General features: G+C 38.7%; 1 protein-coding gene across 1 annotated transcript; it reads left to right on the forward strand.

Annotated features, from left to right (window-relative positions):
- The first annotated feature begins 277 nt into the window (after window positions 1-277).
- On the forward strand, window positions 278-2,140 carry LOC138883047 (uncharacterized). Its single transcript, XM_070163707.1, has 3 exons — window positions 278-361; window positions 695-1,127; window positions 1,233-2,140. The coding sequence occupies exons 1-3, from the start codon at window positions 278-280 to the stop codon at window positions 2,138-2,140; spliced, it is 1,425 nt and encodes a 474-aa protein (XP_070019808.1).
- The last annotated feature ends 19,165 nt before the right edge of the window (window positions 2,141-21,305 follow it).

Genomic DNA, 21,305 nt, shown 5'->3' on the forward strand with positions numbered 1-21,305 from the left:
ACTAGGTGCATTGCACATAAAGTGAGATTATCTTATGTTAAATGCCCCAACGCTAACGTGATGACCTCATTTTGTTATATTCATAGCAGAAGGGTAGTTGGTTTGTGGTTTTTAAAGTGGTAACTCCTCTCTACAATATAAAGTAGTGAGATTATCTTATGTTAAATGCCCCAATGCTAACGTGATGGCCTCATTTTGTTATATTCATAGCAGAAGGGTGGTTGGTTTGTGGTTTTTAAAGTGGTAACTCCTCTCTACAACATAAAGTCAAAAGGCAATGGCGGACAACAACAGAATTGAGTTGGTTGATACCGGTGCTCGAAAGCAGTTGGTTGAACAGGATACTGGGTTGGCTGATAAGGTAAGGATGTTAAGACAACACATGACGGACATGTATCAGTCTTGAATAACTGGGAAGGTACCACCCCCGCCACCACTTAGCTTCCTAGATGCTACCCTTACCCAAACTCCGGTCATAGTGCCAGATAATTTCCTATACTCTCCAGATTTTCCCGCTTATCACAGCTTTCCCAACCACCCTAGTAGCTCCATCACTCGTCCTCCAATTATATTTCCCCAAAATTGCCCTCCCGTCACATCCACAATCCCTGATAATGAATACCCACTCAAAGCTCATGATGCCCAATATTACCCCTCAGAGGTTGCCCACAAGGTTCCCAACTCATGCAAGCAGAGCCCTCAGAATGAGCCTCATGCTAAAAATGAAAAGTTCACAGGAAAAGAAGGGCGAGATGAGCTATCCAGAAAGCTGAAAGGATCTAAAACGCAAAAGCTTAATCTATATGGTGGACGTGGAGATCCAATAGCCCATCTGAGAGGTTACTGCAGTGAAATGAGAAGTATTCGCAGGAAAGATAATTTGTTGATGGCGTATTTCAGTGAGAGCTTGACTGGGGCAGCCTTGCAATGGTATACTCATCAAGATGTCAATAAGTGGCATACATGGGATGACATGGCTCAAGATTTTGTTCGAAACTTTCAGTACAATCTAAACATTATCCCAGACAGCTCCTCCCTATATAAAATGGAAAAGAAGCCGGAGAAAAGCTTTAGGGAGTTTGGGATTAGATGGAGGGAGCAAGCTGCTCGAGTCAGCCCCTCGATTGGTGAAAAAGAAATGGTTGAGCTTTTCCTACAAGCTCAGGGGCCCACCTACTTCAGTCATTTGATTCCGACCTTGGGTAAACCTTTCAATGATGTGGTAAAAATAGGGAAGATGGTAGAAGAGGGAATCAAGTCAGGAAAAATCATGAGTTATTCGGCATTGAAACATACTACGGAAGACATTCAGAACATCCCAGTAAGTTTGGGTGGAAGAAAGAGAAATAGAAAAGATGATCCACTGGGCATTCCTGCTCAACGCTTTCAGCCTCGACATCGACCCCATAGATATCCTTGTGCACTAGATGATCCTCCCCAATGCTACTTCTCTCCACATAACCCCCAAAGTCGTACATCACTTTCCCAGTACCCTATCCACAATGCACCACCATATGTTCCACACTCACGAGGCCCGCGATGGCCTGCACCACTTTCCCAAATGTCTTACCCGCCTCCTCAAGCATATCAGCCACCTACCCGCAAAAGGTTCCAACCGAGGCCAGAGTATAAAATGAAAAGACTACTGAAAAAAGAAGATGCTTTCACCCATATTGGAGAATCGTATGCCAGTCTGTTCCAAAGGTTGAGGCAATTGGACATGTTGAAGCCGATTCAGATAAAAAGGTCAAACCCTCTTCCAAAGAAGTTTGATTTTTCTCAAAGGTGCGCATATTGCTCAGATGCCCTGGGGCATAATATAGAAAAGTGTTGGCATCTGAAAGGAGCGGTACAAAAGCTTATTAATACAGGTGACATTACCGCGCAAAATCCAAATGCAGCCGATACCATCCAAAGTCCATTGCCTGAAATGCATATGGAAGACATGATTCGTGTGGAAAAGGAAAATGAGAATTATTTTGAGATCCTCGGAGGTCCACGCACTGCAAAGCTTTCAATGCTAACAGAGGTTGATCTTAAGAGTGAGCTGGCCAAAGGGACCCAAAAGCAATTTGCTAAAGACAATGAGAGGAAGACTTGTGAAGGTTCTAGCAATATTGATGTTGAACTTAGTGGCTAAGTTGCAGACTTGGTAATTGGAAAGACGCTCCTCTTTTGGCTAGCTGGGGTGGAGTCTTGGCGGTTTATTTTGTTGTCATTTCTGTTGTTCGGATTATTTTCAGGGTTGTAATCCGGATATTGTCTTGTGACTCAAACCCTTCTATCCTTTTGTTTTGCCTAGTTCGTTTAGTCGCAGTAGCTCGTTTAGTGTTGTCTAGGTTTGTTCCAGGGTTGTAACCCCAGTTTAGTTTGCTTGTTTTGTTGTTCAAACCCTTTCACCATCTGTCTAATGCAATTTTCTGTTTTCTGTTATTTCTAGTCATTTTTGTTTAGTTCTCTTTTCTTTTTATAGTCCTTTTCTTGTTGACTCTAGTGACATGGCATGCACGCGTAACTCTCAACCTAGTTTTAAAAAGTTAGTTTAATCGTGAAGCAATTTGGGAGATGATATGGACCTTTGAGGGAAATAAGTGAAGGGATTTTGAGATCACAAAGCCCGAATTGTGTGAAACTGGGCAGATAGAACATAAAGAAGTACTATTGAAATGTATCCGTCCACATCAGGCTGAAGCAAAAGGTAAGTTCGCCCCAAATTGGCAGGGGCCGTTCATCGTAACGAGAGTGTTGTCCAATGGTGCTTTGTATTTAACAGATATAGAATGCAAGTGTGTAGAAATGGCTATCAATTGTGATGCAGTCAAAAGATATTATGTATGATTTCTTTGGTTATATTGTGTTTGTCTGCACTTGGCATGTTTTGAAGATTGGAATGACGAAGGCATTTTATTCTACTATCTAAACACTTTATCATTTGTTACTCTTTTGAGCCTTATTTATTTCCTTTCATACCCCCATTTTGGAATCAATAGTAAAGTTCAGAAACGCAAGTGCGAAAGATAAGTAAAGGAAAAAGAGAAAAGGAAAAAAGAGAATATATATAAACAAAAAGAAGAGAAAGAAAAAAAGAAGAAGAGAAAAAGAAACAACAAAAAGAGAAAAAGGAAGAAGAAAAGAAGAAAAAGAAAAAAAAAAGAGAAAAGCACAAAAATGAAGCAATTCCTATGTCAACAAAAATGAAGCAATTCCTATGTCATGAACTACGTTCGACCTGATTCCTTTTAAGGATACCTAGGCAGCCTCACCGTTCGGTCCCATCAAAATAAAATCTAAAAGCCCCCAGACAAAGAAACTGGGGCAGAAGTTGTGGTCGTTGTAAGAGGTCTGATTCCAAAAGTTGTAATTTTGAGCCCTTTTAAGCTGTTTTTGAGACTTTATCCTTTCTTTCTAACCCCATCCATGAGCCCACATTACGGTCCAAAGAAAAATCAATCTTTGAGTAGTGCCAAGTGAATCGAGTTAGAGGTATGATTCACATCAGGGGCAACACTCTGTTCTGCAAGGAAAACAAAAATGAGAGAGTTTTATTGGTGAAAACCTTCACAAGCACTATAAGGCGACGGTAAGTTGAAAGAAAGAACAAAATGAGAGAGGCTTGATGGAGAAAACCCTTCGGGCACTACAAGTCGAATAAGGATCGTGAAACAGATTAGATAATCGGAGCATTGAAGCCCAGCTTCACGGTTTAGGGGTATAACAAGAGTTAAACATCAAACTTGTTTGACAGATTAGGTCACTTAATCAACATGTGATGTCATGGTCATTAGAGTTGTTATCCATATCTGATAGGTTTCTACTTTGTAGTTTTCTTGTTAGGAATCATCTCTTTCCTTTGTCCTTTACTCTATTCCTTTTGTCTTGTTTACTTCCTCTTCCTGAGTCTGTTTGGTCAGAATAAGTGAGAAATGACTTCAAAATCTTCCACCAGCTTTCCAATTGCACCAGACGAGGTCTTGCTAGCACATCAAAGTGTCATAAGTCAGGAAAGAACAACAAGCGCACTGAGTTGGTAACAATCAACATGCTTTGGGATCCATGTGAAATACAAAGGTTTGGTACATATCAATTCATGAATAATGCAACATATGGAGGGTTCTAGGTGAACGGATCAAAGGTATTTTCGGTGAAACACAAAGGTTTGGTAAATGTCAGGTCATGAGCAATGCAACAGATAGAGGGTATTGGGTCTGAACGGAGAAGAGGTACTTTCTGTGATAAGGATGACAGAGAAAGTGGCTAGTCAATAAACAAGCAAGGTCTTCGAAATGGAAATCAAGTTATCATGGGAAGTGAAGGAGCAATCGCCCTCGAAGTCAAGGCCACAAACCAACCACCATATTTTTAAATTGACAAGATTTTTCTTTGATTGAAACAGGCCAGACAGGTTTGACCATAAAATTCTCAGGACCCTCCTGGAAAATGGGACCTAGTTTAAAAATCAAAACAATCATGAGTAGTAAAACCTGGCATAAATGTACCCCAAAGGAACATAAGTTCGTTTCAAAGTTTGCATGTTTAAGATAAGATTCGATTAGAAGTTTTCAGGACCCTCCTGAATAATGGGACTTAGCTTTAAGACCTCCATTAGATAACAAGATTTAGCGTAAGCTCTGTTGTAGGGTAGTGTAACTCAGCCGTAAAAATTGTCACTCTTAGGATAATACTTGATTTTTGACTTTCAGAACCCTCCTAGATAATGGGATGTAGTTTTAAGACCTTCTTAGATAACCAGATTTAGCGGAAGTCATACCTTTAGAAAACATAATTCAGCTTTAAAAAAACTGTCATTTAACTGGGAGTTGTTAGGACCCTCCTGGATAATGGGATCTATCTTTCAAATTCTTAAAATATTCGATAAACACTCACATATGTGCCCAGCTACCAAACTGGGGCAGAAAATTTTCTTTGTTTTGTCTATTTTGTTGAAATCAGGCACCCACCTAAAGAGCACGGGAATACAGTTCAAGTTTGGTAATCAAGCGCCCACTTGGAGAACACGGGAATACAATTCAAGTTCAGCAATCAGGCGCCCAGCTGGAGAGCACGGGAATACAGTTAAAGTTTTGGCCATCAGACGCCCACCTAGAGAGCAAGGAATATAATTCAAGTTTTGGCAATTAGGAGCCCACCTGGAGAGCAAGGGAACATAGTTAAAGTTTTGGTAATCACGCCCACCTGGAGAGCAAGGGAACATAGTTAAAGTTTTGGTAATCAGGCGCCCACCTGAAGAGCAAGGGAATACAGTTCAAGTTTTGGCAATCAGGCACCCACCTGGAGAGCAAGGGAATATAGTTAAAGTTTTGGCAATCAGGCGCCCATTTGGAGAGCAATGGAGTACAGTTGAAGTTTCGGCAATCAGGCGCCCACCTGGAGAGCAAGGGAATACAGTTACAGTTTCGGAAATCAGGCACCCACCTGGAAAGCAAGGGAATACAGTTAAAGATTTGGTAATCAGGCGCATACCTGGAAAGCAAGGGAATACAATTAAAGATTTGGTAATCAGGTGCGCACCGGGAAAGCAAGGGAATACAGTTAAAGATTTGGTAATCAGGTGCCCACCTGGAAAGCAAGGGAACACAGTTAAAGTTTTGGTAATCAGGCGCGCACCTAGAAAGCAAGGGAACACAACTAAAGATTTGGTAATCAGGCACCCACCTGGAGAGCGAGGGAATACACTAAAGGTTTGGTAATCAGGCGCCCACCTGGAAAGCAAGGGAATACAGTTAAAGATTTGGTGATCAGGCGCCCACCTGGAAAGCAAGGGAATATAGTTAAAGATTTGGTAATCAGGCGCCCACCTGGAAAGCAAGGGAACACAGTTAAAGTTTTGGCAATCAGGCGCCCACCTGGAGAGCAAGGGAATACAACTAAGGTTTTGGTAATCATGCGCCTACCTGGAAAGCAAGAGAATACAGTTAAAGTTTTGGTAATCAGGCGCCCACCTGGGAAGTAAGGGAATACAGTTCAGATGTTGTAATCAGGCGCCCGCCTGGAGAGCAAGGGAATACAATTAAAGTTTTGGCAATCAGGCGCCCACCTGGAGAGCAAGGGAATACAGTTCAAGTTTTGGAAATCAGGCGCCCACCTGGAGAGCAAGGGAATACAGTTAAATTTTTGGCAATCAGGCGCCCACCTGGAGAGCAAGGGAATACCATTCAAGTTTTGGCAATTAGGAGCACACCTGGAGAGCAAGGGAACACAATTAAAGTTTTGGTAATCAGACGCCCACCTGGAGAGCAAAGGAATATAGTTCAAGTTTTGGCAATTAGACACCCACCTGAAGAGCAAGGGAATACAGTTAAAGTTTTGGCAATCAGGCGCCCACCTGGAGAGCAAGGAAGTACAGTTGAAGTTTTGGCAATCAGGCGCCCACCTGGAGAGCAAGGGAATGCAGTTACAGTTTTGGTAATCAGGCACCCGCCTAGAGAGTAGGGGAATGCAGTTAAAGTTTTGGTAATCAGGCGCCCACATGGAGAGCAAGGGAATACAGTTAAAGTTTGGCAATCAGGCACCCACCTGGAGAGCAAGGGAATAAAGTTCAGGTTTCAAAGGAAGACAACACAAGTTTCAAGGGAAACATTTAAGGGAACAAAGGGAATAGAATTCAAGTTTTGGTAATCAGGCGCCCTCCTAGAGAACAAGGGAATGCAGTTCAAATGTTGGCAATCAGGCGCCACCTAGAGAATAGGGGAATTCACTTCAGAATGCAATTCAAGTCAGCAACAAAAGAAGCTCGTGGCAAGAATGCGGGGCAACAATCCGAGATCACCAACAGAAGTAGTCTCAATCCAGAATAAAAAGAGGGGAAAAGAAAAAAAGATAAGTGAATCCAAAATACAGAAGCAGAGAAAGATGTGAACTGCTCAAGACGTGGTTGAAGTCACAAGCACCACATGTCCGATCTTGATCCGGAAAGCTGAAGAAGAGTGAGCTAGCACCTGCACCTAACAAGCGCCACCGTTCAAATCTAGAGTCTGAATGAAGAGCCATTCAAGACTCAAGATCAAGCTTCAGAAGACTTATAGATAGGAATCTTGTAACTCATAGTTGACAGGCTTAGCTAGTCTTTTTCATCTTTTGATTTTGATGTAATAACGGGACCGCGGACCGGAACCTCGGTGGAATGACACCTCGACCGGCTCTCCACCTCGGCATACTCTATCATCTCACTCACCTCTGAACTACACGTGGCCTGATTCCTTTATAGCCAAGGATATGTAGGCAGCTCAGATACCAGGGCTCGGTCACATTCCCCTCTCTCTTAGTTTTAGTCTCTCCAAATAAGGGTCGGGTCAAAAAACCTGTCTAGTCATTCTGTGTCCGAAAACTTTTCGCGTTTCCGGTCAAAGAGGGGCAGCTGTAGAAATGTGATTTTTGACCATCCCCAAGATTTTTCATATTTTAGCACGTAAATATTTAATTTAGGCTTAATATCGTTATTTCAACTAATTTTGACTCTTTTACTTTATTTTATTACAAGAAAAAAATGATAATTACAAAAAAAGGTTCATTAATGTTTTGTTGTCATTTTTAATCTTGAAAAAATACCAAAAAAATGGTTTTGTTTTAATGGTCAGTCTTATTTTAATAATTATTTTTACTTAAGTAGAGTTAATTAATATTTTTGATAATATTTTTTAGTTAATTAAGCTAATTTTAAAGCATAGCTAGTCATAAAGGCACAAGTTTCTAGCCCGTTCCTTAAGCCCAATACCCAATACCCATTAAGCTAATCCTAAGGACCCTTCTAGACTCTTCTTTGGAATAAAAAAATAAATAAAAAGACCCTAAGGACCTAGGAACAATTAACACAAAAATACACATTTAGACCTAGATCTATATAATAGGGGTAATGCCTAATGCTGAAGGGGACGAAAATACACACACAAAAATAACGCCTAGGAAAGAGGTGAAAAGTTGCGCCAGTAACAGAACGACCTCCCCCATCATTCTTCACCATCTTCAGCATCGTCAAAACTTGAACACCCAAAACAACACACACCCATATAAACGGACACGCACACAAAGAACGCCAGAAATCAGCGATACACTAGACTTGCAAACTTCTTAGCTGTCGTTGCTGGAAACCGGCCAGCTCTCACACTTTCCATGGCTGCCGCTGCCGGAGGTGATGACCGGCGACGGCTATGACTGTCATCTTGTGCTTAGCCGCTGTTTCTGACCTTTCTTTCCCCTCTACTTCTCTATTTCGCCGGAGTCGCACCATCGACATCGAACGAACATAAAACCGGCAATAATCGTCGAAACTATTGCAATTTGTTTCTGCCGAGTTGTATCGAAATTAAGGTGTGGATGTCGTTCGAGGTTGTCCGTTTGAGATTTCCGGGCAGATTCATGGTTCGTTGAGGTTCCGATCGTAGTCCAAAATCGGATCTAGATTGCTGTTTTTGCTCTAAATCTTGTAAGGTCCAAATTCCTTTCGGATTTCTGCTTGGCGAGAATTCTTTAAGGTCCATTTCTAACTGTACTCTTCAATATTTTTGTATGATTCATGTGAATGAGTTTGATAAAAATGGTTAGCTTATGTGCCTTGAAATTTTATCTTGATGTGCAATTTGGTTAAATAAGATCTGCTGCTAATGAGCATGTGTGTGAAGTTGTGTTTGATTGATTTACTAGAGTTAAATATTTTATCTAAGTTGAATAGGCTGTGTTGAAAACTGAAAGAGTCCAACGAACTCATTTCATCTACTAGATGGAGTAAGGCAGTAACCATGTTTGAGGACAAAGAACGGTTCTAGGCCGTTGAACGAGAAGCTGATCGTGAAGATCTCTTCAGTACTTTATTCAATTAATTATGGTTTTTGAGAAGCTTTCTTTCGATACCAAAAAAGAAAAAAGGAGTGTGAAGTGAAATCAGGAAGTTGGATAATGTATATAGTGTTGAAATTGACAATGAAATAAGATATCAGTAGCTTATGACTTCGTCATTTACAACCGATAATAATTGGTTTGGTTGGTTGAAATGTGAGGTAGTTCATTTTACTTTTATTTTTATCAATATAGATTCGCTAGTAGTATGTATTTATGACATTTGCGTGGCATAATTATGGGTTCTAAAATTAAGATCGGAGTATGCGTTCGCGCAACTTCGAAAAAACTTTCTTAATAATAGAATGGGTTTTCATAGGCTACTAATTAATTTAGTTCATCTAGACTTGGGGTGTGCCATTTAGTGAATTTTCCATGGCCCTCGCAAACTTGAAATTGCGTAGTTGCTTTAGGTGCGTAATTTAAATTAACTTCCTTAAACTCGAGTGTGCATTTCATGTGACCCAAATTCAAATCTCAACAACGCTAGATAAAATGTATCGCGGACTGCGGGTGCATTTCATGTGGCATGGTCCAAGGTGCATTTTAAATAGCATTGAATCTTCTTAAAAAAGGACTAAAAGTGGTTAATAAATTAAAATCTACCATAGGTTAAAACATGTTTTAAAATCAGATAATCATGCCAATAATAACAGTTGAGCGATCATGCTAGAACCACGGAACTTGGGAATGCCTAACACCTTCTTCCGGGTTAATAGAATTCCTTACCCGAATTTATGTGTTCGCGGACTATAAAACAGAGTCAATCTTTTCCTCGATTCGGGATTTGAACCGGTGACTTAGGACAGCATAAATTATCCCCAAGTGGCTACTCTAAATTTGATTAAATAATCTCGTTTCGATTGTCACCTAAATTGGAAAAATTCTCTTACTCCTTCCTGGGGTGTAGTAAAAAGGAGGTGTGACAATTGGCATGACCACAACCCCATTTGATGTATTAACCTTACTTACCAGCCCGTAATTCCACCTCTTAGGAAGAGACGATAGCCTACTGTGTGATCCTTTGAAATAGCGGACATATCTTGCCTTATCTTCATACCCACACACACTGAATGATTTATGAACAAAGTATCACACATTTCCCTTATTGTTTGCGCATATCGGGCGGAGTCGGACTAGGACTCGGTCTTGATATCCCAACGGCCAAGGTAAGTCCAACCCACGAGAAGCCTAGGCATAATTAACGATGAGGCCGAACATGGCAGCCAAATCTTAAACCATCATTCTAGTATGAGGCAAGCGAGCGACCTTACAGTGTCGTCCCTCCTTTCACCGACTTGTCAGGCCAAGGTAATAGTTTCATTTGGGTTTAACTTATTACACTCTTTTGTTGGTCCAGAACAGGAACATGAGCACTCCCCTAGGTACACAACAAGGAACGAACGCCACCAAAACACCCCAGGAAAAGGTTCCGCACCATGCCATCTCGCAGGCAACGACTGAGCAAAGCCTTCTAAGTCGTACCATACTACAAATATCAAAAACAGTTCGAAACGGGTCGACTACTGAGAAACAATCTCCAGAACAGGGAACACACCCATGAAACGCACAGTATTCTCCAATGAAAGTAAAGTTAGGCAAACTGAGACTCCCCCATGAAACGCATGGTATTCTCCAATGAAAGCAAAATTAAGCGAACCGAGACTTGCCCTGACGCGCACGTAAACAACACGGCGATGAGTGATGTTCTCCAGTAAAAACAATACAACAGGTTACAATCCGACCCCACTCGAATTAACACCCTAACGACCATCGGTCATCGCCAAACGAAAGGAAATTTCCATCTCGCTCGAATCTACAACAGGTTACATTCTGACCTCGCTCGAATTAACACCCTTACGGCCATCGGCCATCGCTAAACGAAAGGAAAGTTCGACCTCGTTCGAATGTATATGTCAGAAATTGACTTTGCCCAAGATGGCTACTCCAAGTTCGACCTCGTTCGAATGTATAAGTCAGAAATTGACTTCGCCCAAGATGGCGACTCCAAGTTCGACCTCGTTCGAATACATATGGAAATGTCACAACCCAAAAATCCCTCCAAAGGAGTCGTGATGACACCTAGTCTCTAAACTAGGTAAGCCTAACATTAACTGAAATAACATTGACATTTGACAACTTTAAATTCATAACTCTTAACCATTTACAATTCCCAAAACTGGTGGTACAAGTCACAAGCCTTTCTAAGAGTAGTTATACAAAATAAGTACATCGTTATTCCGAAACAAAGGGGACAAGTGGAAATAAGTAGAATTTAAGGTGACTCCGAGGACTGCGAATGATGCAACAGGTTTACCTTGAGTCTCCGCCGCAACGAACAGTTACTATCGATCAAATACCTGGATTTGTACACAAAAATGTATAGAAGTATAGCATCAGCACAACCGACCACATGTGCTGGTAAGTGTCTAGCCTAACCTCGGCGAAGTAGTGACGAGGCTAGGACCAGACTACCAAATAAACCTGTGCAATATAGCGTACAAAAATAATAGGAAGCAGATAACAATGATGGCAAAAATGATCAACCAATGATATAAATAGCAGGCAACAAGAACATCATAAATGCTTCTCAACAAAAAAATAAATAAATACAAGTACAATCAATTAATCAAGTCCTTCAAATATAAATCTTTCGCTTATAAACCCTTCAAGTAATAATCTCTAAGATAATATGCTTTTCAATAAATATATTTCGAATATATTTCCTTCAAATAAGTATCTTTCAAATAAGCATCTTTCGAGTATAATTCTTTCGAGTAAAGGTCACCTTGTGACGCATCATTTCATAATCATAGATAATATAGGTCTCAACCCACTTTCATATTTTCACGGCACCTCGTGCCCACATATTTCTGTCTCATATTGCACAATAATATTCTCATATTACTCAGTTCATAGGTTCCATAATCCAATACAATTAATAATGTTCAAGGAGCCTCATTCACTTAACATAAAGTAGAGTACAACCCCCAACCCAAATAAGAAACCAACAAGAAAAAAATGAAGTTATTTTTAGAAATTATTTGATAAAGAAAATACTCTTTTCAATTAAAGTACAATATCGAATGAATCATTACTTTTAATACGAGAAATCAATAAATAAAGGCATAGAAGGAATTCCTTTTTAAGTAAAGTACAACCTCAAATGGTTTAAGGAAAAATTTAGTTGAGAAATCAATTGAGTTAAAAATGTAACAATTATTGAAATTTGAAGTATTGAACATATAAAAAAATAATGCGAGGTATTGTAAACACTATGGATTCCAACACAAAGGATCACAACAGTAAAGAGATCTAAACAGTTAATACACTTGAATTGTTAATAACAAGTAAACACATCAAACAGAAAGTGCATGGCATCACCCTTCGTGCTTTAACACTCTCTCACCAAAACAATACACGACATCACCCTTCGTGTTTTAAAACTCTCTCACCAAAACAATACACGGCATCACACTTCGTGCTTTACACTCTTCCTCACCCAAGAAACAAACACAAGGCAAATAGGGTAAGGGAATCTATAACATCGAAATAAAATTAAGTAACAACAGAAAATCAATAAATAAACGTAAAGGACAACATAACTCAATTAGAATCAGGAAAAATCAAGGACAAGTGCACGGCATCACCCTTCGTGCTTTTACTCTCGTCCTCACCATAAGAATCAATATAAACTGCACGGCATCACCCTTCGTTCTTTTACTCTCAATATAATAGGCACGGAATGGTACATCGTGCGGCACGACATCACCCTTCGTGCTTTACACTCTTTCATCACAAATCATACACGACATCACCCTCCGTGTTTTAACACTCTTCCTCACCCAAACAACAATCATAAGAAATAAGGGCAAGTAAATAAATGAAATCGCAATAAAATCCCGGCAAGGGAACAATAGTACAACAATCAAATCCCGGCAAGGGAGACAATGTCATGATTCTCTCTCTCATTCAATTCTCAACTTGAGCCAATGCTCTATAATGTTCAACAATTTTATTCTTAACTAGAGCCAATGCTCTACAATATTCAACAATTCAATTCTCAACTTGAGTCAATGCTCTATAATATTCAACAATTCAATTCTTAACTAGAGCTAATGCTCTACAATATTCAACAATTCAATTCTCAACTTGAGTCAATGCTCTATAATGTTCAACAATTTTATTCTTAACTAGAGCCAATGCTCTACAATATTCAATTAACAATAATACTTCTGCAAGTCATATTCCTCAATAGAAATTATCATATAAAGCATATACAATACGAAACGGAGTCACATTAATCAAAGTATAAGACTCACGGGCATGCTTGACACCAACGTATAGATACTCGTCACCATGCCTATACGTCGTACTTAACAAATAACATATAACAAATAGGACACAACTCCTAATCCCTCAAGCTAAGGTTAGACCAAACACTTACCTCGCTTTGCAACCAATTCAAAATTCCAACAAGCCTTTGCCTCGCGAATTCGTCCGAAGCTTGAAATCTAGTCATAATAATTCAATATAATTAATATAAATCATACGAATTAATTCCATATGAATTTACTAATTGTTTCCAGATAAAATCCGAAATATATTTTAAAATTCAATAGTGGGACCCACATCATGAATCCCGGTAAAACTTATGAAATCTGAATACTCATTCCGATACAAGTTCAACCATGCAAAAATTATCGAATTCCGACATCGGATTGACTTTCAAATCCTTAATTAGAGTTTTGAAGAGTTCTACCATTTTTAACCCAATCTTTACTATTTGAACTCAACCATCTTCCTATAACCTTATTATTACAAGCATGTATAACTAATTCTCAAACTTCCATGAATCATCTTACTAATTATCCATTTCTAGTTAGACTTCGAAATTGAAGAATTGGGAAAAAGAAATTCTTACCTCTTGAAGCCTTAGCAACCCCTTTGATGCGATTTCAAGGCTTGGACAAGATTTTTGATGAACGAGGAACTGGAGCTTCTTCCTCTCTCTAGAATTGCCCTTCCCTCTCTCTAAAAGCACCAAAAATCCCAAAATAACAAACCCCAAACGAGTTAAATGAAATGGGGTTCGAGTCTTAAAAACCTCATTTTTGTACTGACGTGACGCATGGGGCGCCATGGGGGACGGGGAGGCTGTGCAAAATATGCTCAGAAAACATTTTCTAATGCTCTCTGGATTTCCCTACAGGCGCGCCGCACGAGGCGCCGCATGGGACACTGTGGTAGTGCAAGTTTCTGCGCTGCTTTGGTAATTTGGTCATAACTTCTGGCAGGAGTGTCCGAATGACGAACGATTTGAAGCGTTGGAAACTAGACTCAAAAAAACTTCATTTGATAGGTTGTCCATCACATAGTTCTTTATATAGATGTAGATATGATCGTCCAAAGTGAGGTCTTGCGCGTACTCATTTGCAACTTTAGTCTATTAGGAAATTTTCCAACTTGACTTAGACTTAGGACATTCGTTAAACCCCATATCACTTATAATATGTATCGTACACTTATTATCATCTCCAATTGATATCCATCATTATCAGTCCTCGTTTGTATACAAAATAATTAGAACACGTCAACTTTGTAATTTTGCCAAAATGTGCTGAATTGCTCTACAGACTTCTAACTCCAATTCCGATCATGTGTCTAAGTCCGAAATAATCATAAGAAGTTGTTGGAACCATCAAAATTCTATTTCGGGGTTGTTTGCACAAAAGTTAAACTCCGTTCAACTCTTTTCATTCAAGCTTCCAAAACAAGAATATATTGTTCTTTCAATTAAGTCTTGAATAATTCGAAAACCAAAATTGATCGCACACTCAAGTCATAATACACGTTATGAAGTTTCTTGAGGTCTTAAGCCTCTGAACGGGACACTAATTCTTAAAACGACAAGTCGGGTCGTTACATTCTCCACCTCTTAAACAAACGTTCATCCTCGAACGTACTAAGAATTATTTTGAGGTAACCAAATTGATATTTCTACTTTTACACATATACTCGTGGTTGATCCCACATTACCGAATTCGAAATAAGTCCGACAATATCATTTCAATTGAGGCTATTTCCCTTACCCACCTATGTAAACTTTAATACCAATTTTCTTACACTCCGAACATTTTCAAAAAGGTCTGATTTTCACATCATCACACGACATTAGTCTCACCTGGCTATAGCAACTCGTGCCTACGCACGCATCAACTTTTTTAATAGCGCTTAACGGTTGTTACATCCTCCCCCACTTAGGTCATCCATCCTCAAATAAGAAGTAGAGTCCGTCATCAAATACATAATTTAACTTATTCTTTCTTTGCACATCTCAATATCCCAAATTTTTCTAACTCCCAAATTTTTCATAAATTTCGGCAAAGTCTTCCCTGTAATTGGGCCTATCCACCTGTCAGAGTAACACTAAAGCAACTCCTAAAAACACATCCACAACTCAACAAATCACCACAATGTATATATCAATAACACAAATCTCCGCATTACAACCGTGACCTTATCATATGTATGACCATAACCGCATCTCTGGTCTTAATAGTTGTTCATAATCGATTACAAATCGCCAATTAATCTCATGCCAACAAAATCTCGTTTCAAACCTCCATTTCCTAACAACGAGGCATGAAGACCTCGTAAGTAATTACCTGAATTAACAAGTCACATTTAACGCCGCCTGGGCACTTTTCTTATGGGTTAAATTCCATAGTTAAAATACAAATTTGGCAAATTATGCCCAGAGATATTCATATGAGAATTTTCAAATAAGCCTCATAGGTATGACTCCCTATAAGTACTATAGTACAAATTTTTAATTTCACAAAAGGAGAACTTAAACACATAAACTTTTTACCACAAGGACCTCGTCCTTATATAGCATCCACCGCAGCTTGTAGCCCGTTTTAAATATTTTACGTCATATAAAAAAACGAGGATCTCGTCCTCAACTCCGTACCACAAGTAATACGCACATTGTGCCAACTGAATTTTTTTTCCATTTCCTTTCTTTCTTCTTCTAAATATTTTCCGTCAAACAAAATCACAACATATAATTAACCCTCATACCGGTAGGGCATATAATTCACAGTTGAAATCAATTATTTGGAAATTACATCAAACTCGCTAAAATGGTTAACAAAGTCACTTTTAGCCTCACAGCTATTTTTAGTGACCAACACGTAATGATAGACATAACTATCTTCATATAATCTCCCAACAAGAGTATTCACATAAATAGACTTCAAGATTACGAACCTCACTCATGATTGGCGTATATTAGGAGGACTTGCCTCGATACTCGGAACCGAATCAATTTAATAAAATTGTTACTTTATAATAACTCGAGATCATACTTGTAATGACATTATCTCGTGTTGCGATATTAGCCATACCATAGCAATTATATCAATAGGTCGGGCCTCCACCTCTTAGGTGCCATCTACCCTCTTTTCCTCCACCCCTAATTGGTAGTGTAAGTAGAGTAGTAACTATAATGGAGTACGTGGCACGGGTGCTCTGATGGAACAGATTTCTCCCAAGTCTAGGACAATTTCTCAAGATGTTCCAAGTATCACCATATTCATAACAACTCATCCGCAGTTCGACTGCTCATACTGAGTTCGTACCGGATAACTTAAATAACCATTGCAGGAAATTACATGCAACTGGTACATTGAAAGATGGATGCCCCACGCGAGTGTTGTGATTAACTTAAGCACTACGAGTATACTGAATATGTTTCCATGACCCCGCTGATACTGAAATGTAGAATTATTAAGGACGCGGGAATATCTCAAGTCTCATCATCATCCCGTTCAAATCTTAGCTCTTGATCATATACAAGTTTTGGAAAACCTTTCAATACCACACAAATACATCTCAGGCCAAAATTGGTATAACACATGACCCCGCAATCTGATCATTGATATTTGACTTCCCTTACTTGGTGCGAAATCATAAGACACATTCCCGACGATCCACAATACTACCCTTCACCGCTCGTACGATACCAGTCATAAGACACCTCAAGCCATTTACTTGGCACTTGTCACCCTCATGACAGTTAAATTCACTTCCTCCAGTGTCTCGTCTTGCTAGTAAATACTATTCTCTAAAATAAAAATCTCATACAAAACACATAGTCTCTAATACAACTAACTATTTTTTTTATTTTTTTGATCTACATCCTCCTGTGATGATTAGGCAACCAACTAAACCTTCTTAAGATTTTACTTATCAATCAGGCGTCAAAATCGGATGCACCCCCATGCGCACAACTGAAAGATCTCTCTGCACTTCCATATCATCGATTCTGAACGACACGTGGTAACAATGGGTGAGCAACTCTGGCTCTCTTATAACCCTTTTTACGATATCACAACCCATTGGCGTATTGCGTAATTCCCTACATGAGTGGATGCAAAAGAACATAAGATATATGCTTCAAGCTGAATAAATGTCGCACGATAAGGAATGAATGAAGTAGAAATTTTTCCTACTAGTTCTATAGCCTCTCGAAGATAAGTACAGATGTCTTCGTACCGATCCGCAAGACTCTACTAAACTCGTTTATGACTTGTAGCACCTATGAACCTAGAGCTCTGATACCAACTTGTCACGACCCAAAATTCCCTCCGAAGGAGTCATGATGGCACCTAGTCTCTAAATTAGGTAAGCCTAACATTAACTGAAATAACATTGACATTTGCCAACTTTAAATTCAATAACTCTTAACCATTTACAATTCCTAAAATCGGTGGTACAAGTCACAAGCCTTTCTAAGAGTAGTTATACAAAATAATTACATCACTGTTCTGAAATAAAGGGGACAAGTGGAAATAAGTACAATTTAAGGTGACTCCGAGGACTGCGAACGCTGCAACAGGTTTACCTTGAGTCTCCACCGCAACGAACAGTTACTATCGATCAAATACCTGGATCTGTACACAAAAATGTACAGAAGTGTAGTATCAGCACAACCGACCCCATGTGCTGGTAAGTGCCTAGCCTAACCTCGGCGAAGTAGTGACGAGGCTAGGACCATAGTACCAAATAAACCTGTGCAATATAGCGTACAAAAATAATAGGAAGCAGATAACAATGATGGCAAAAATGATCAACCAGTGATATAAATAGCAGGTAACAAGAACAACATAAATGCTTCTCAACAAAAAAATAAAAAATAAATACAAGTGCAATCAATTAATCAAGTCCTTCAAATATAAATCGTTTGCTTATAAATCCTTCAAGTAATAATCTCTAAGATAATATGCTTTTCAATAAATATATTTCGAATATATTTCCTTCAAATAAGTATCTTTCAAAAAAGCATCTTTCGAATATAATTCTTTCGAGTAAAGGTCACCTTGTGACGCCTCATTTCATAATCATAGATAATATAGGTCTCAGCCCACTTTTATATTTTCACGGCACCTCGTGCCCACATATTTCTGTCTCATATTGCACAACAATATTCTCATATTACTCAGTTCATAGGTTCCATAACCCAATACAATTAAGAATGTTCAAGGAGCCTCATTCACTTAACATAAAGTAGAGTACAGTCCCCAACCCAAATAGGAAATCAACAAGAAAAGATGAAGTTATTTTTAGAAATCATTTTGACAAAGAAAATACCCTTTTCAATTAAATTACAATATCGAATGAATCATTACCTTTAATACGAGAAATCAATAAATCAAGATATAGAAGGAATTCCCTTTTAAGTAAAGTACAACCTCAAACGGTTTAAAGAAAAATTTAGTTGAGAAATTAATTGAGTTAAAAATGTAACAATTATTCAAATTTGAAGTATTGAACATATAAAAAAAATAAGGCGAGGTATTGTAAACACTGTGGATTCCAACACAAAGGATCACAACAGTAAAGAGATCTAAACAGTTAATACACTTGAATTGTTAATAACAAGTAAACACATCAAACAGAAAGTGCATGGCATCACCCTTCGTGTTTTAACACTCTCTCACCAAACAATACACGGCATCACCCTTCGTGCTTTACACTCTTCCTCACCCAAGCAACAAACACAAGGCAAATAGGGTAAGGAAATCTATAACATCGAAATAAAATCAAGTAGCAACAGAAAATCAGTAAATAAATGTAAAGGACAACATAACTCAATTAGAATCAGGAAAAATCAAGGACAAGTGCACGACATCACCCTTCATGCTTTTACTCTCGTCCTCACCATAAGAATCAATATAAACTGCACGGAATCACCCTTCGTGCTTTTACTCTCAATATAATAGGCACGGAATGGTACATCGTGCGGCACGGCATCACCCTTCGTGCTTTACACTCTTTCCTCACAAATCATACACGGCATCACCCTTCGCGTTTTAACACTCTTCCTCACCCAAACAACAATCACAAGAAATAAGGGCAAGGAAATAAATGAAATCACAATAAAATTCCGACAAGGGAACAATAGTACAACAATCAAATCCCGGCAAGGGAAACAACAACAAAACAATAACATCCCGGCAAGGGAGACAATGTCATGACTCTCTCTCTCATTCAATTCTTAACTTGAGCCAATGCTCTATAATGTTCAACAATTTTTTCTTAACTAGAGCCAATGCTTTACAATATTCAATAATTCAATTCTCAACTAGAGCCAATGCTCTATAATGTTCAACAACTCAATTCTTAACTAGAGCCAATGCTCTACAATATTCAACAATTCAATTCTCAACTTGAGCCAATGCTCTATAATGTTCAACAATTCAATTCTTAACTAGAGCCAATGGTCTACAATATTCAATAATTCAATTCTCAACTTGAGCCAATGCTCTATAATGTTCAACAATTTTTTTCTTAACTAGAGCCAATGCTCTACAATATTCAATTAACAATAATACTTCCGCAAGTCATATTCCTCAATAGAAATTATCATATAGAGCATATATAATATGAAACGGAATCACATTAATCAAAGTATAAGACTCACGGGAATGCTTGACACCAACGTATAGATACTCGTCACCATGTCTATACGTCGTACTCAACAAATAACACATAACAAATAGGACACAACTCCTAATCCCTCAAGCTAAGGTTAGACCAAACACTTACCTCGTTTTGCAACCAATTCAAAATTCCAACAAGCCTTTGCCTCGCGAATTCGTCCGAAGCTTCAAATCTAGTCATAATAATTCAATATACTCAATATAAATCATACGAATTAATTCCATATGAATTTACTAATTGTTTCCAGATAAAATCCGAAATATATTTTAAAATTCAATAGTGGGACCCACATAATGAATCCCGGTAAAACTTATGAAATCTGAATACTCATTCCGATACGAGTTCAACCATGCAAAAATTATCGAATTCCGACATCGGATTGACTTTCAAATCCTTAATTAGAGTTTTGAAGAGTTCTACCAGTTTTAACCCAATCTTTACTATTTGAACTCAACCATCTTCCTATAACCTTATTATTACAAGCATGTATAACTAATTCTCAAACTTCCATGAATCATCTTACTAATTATCCATTTCTAGTTAGACTTCGAAATTGAAGAATTGGGAAAAAGAAATTCTTACCTCTTGAAGCCTTAGCAACCCCTTTGATGCGATTTCAAGGCTTGGACAATATTTTTGATGAACGAGGAACTGGAGATTCTTCCTCTCTCTAGAATTGCCCTTCCCTCTCTCTAAAAGCACCAAAAATCCCAAAATAACAAACCCCAAACGAGTTAAATGAAATGGGGTTCGAGTCTTAAAAACCTCGTTTTTGTACTGACGTGACGCATGGGGCGCCACGGGGGACGGGGAGGCTGTGCAAAATATGCTCAGAAAACATTTTCTAATGCTCTCTGGATTTCCCTACAGGCGCGCCGCACGAGGCGCCGCATGGGACACTGTGGTAGTGCAAGTTTCTGCGCTGCTTTGGTAATTTGGTCATAACTTCTGGCAGGAGTGTCCAAATGACAAACGGTTTGAAGCGTTGGAAACTATACTCAAAAAAATTTCATTTGATAGGTTTTCCATCACATAGTTCTTTATATATACGTATATATGATCGTCCAAAGTGAGGTCTTGCGCGTACTCATTTGCAACTTTAGTCTATTAGGAAATTTTCCAACTTGACTTAGACTTAGGACATTCGTTAAACCCCATATCAATTATAATATACATCATACACTTGTTATCATATCCAATTGATATCTATCATTTTATCAGTCCTTGTTTGTATACAAAGTAATTAGAAGACGTCAATTTCGTAATTTTGCCAAACTGTGCTAAATTGCTCTATAGACTTCTAACTCCAATTCCGATCATGTCTATGACTGAAATAATCAAAAGAAGCTATTGGAACCATCAAAATTCTATTCCGAGATCGTTTGCACAAAAGTTAAACACCGGTCAACTCTTTTCATTCAAGTTTCCAAAACAAGAATATATAT

Source organism: Nicotiana sylvestris, chromosome 2 (genome assembly GCF_000393655.2).
Source record: "Nicotiana sylvestris chromosome 2, ASM39365v2, whole genome shotgun sequence".
Taxonomy (NCBI): domain Eukaryota; kingdom Viridiplantae; phylum Streptophyta; class Magnoliopsida; order Solanales; family Solanaceae; genus Nicotiana; species Nicotiana sylvestris.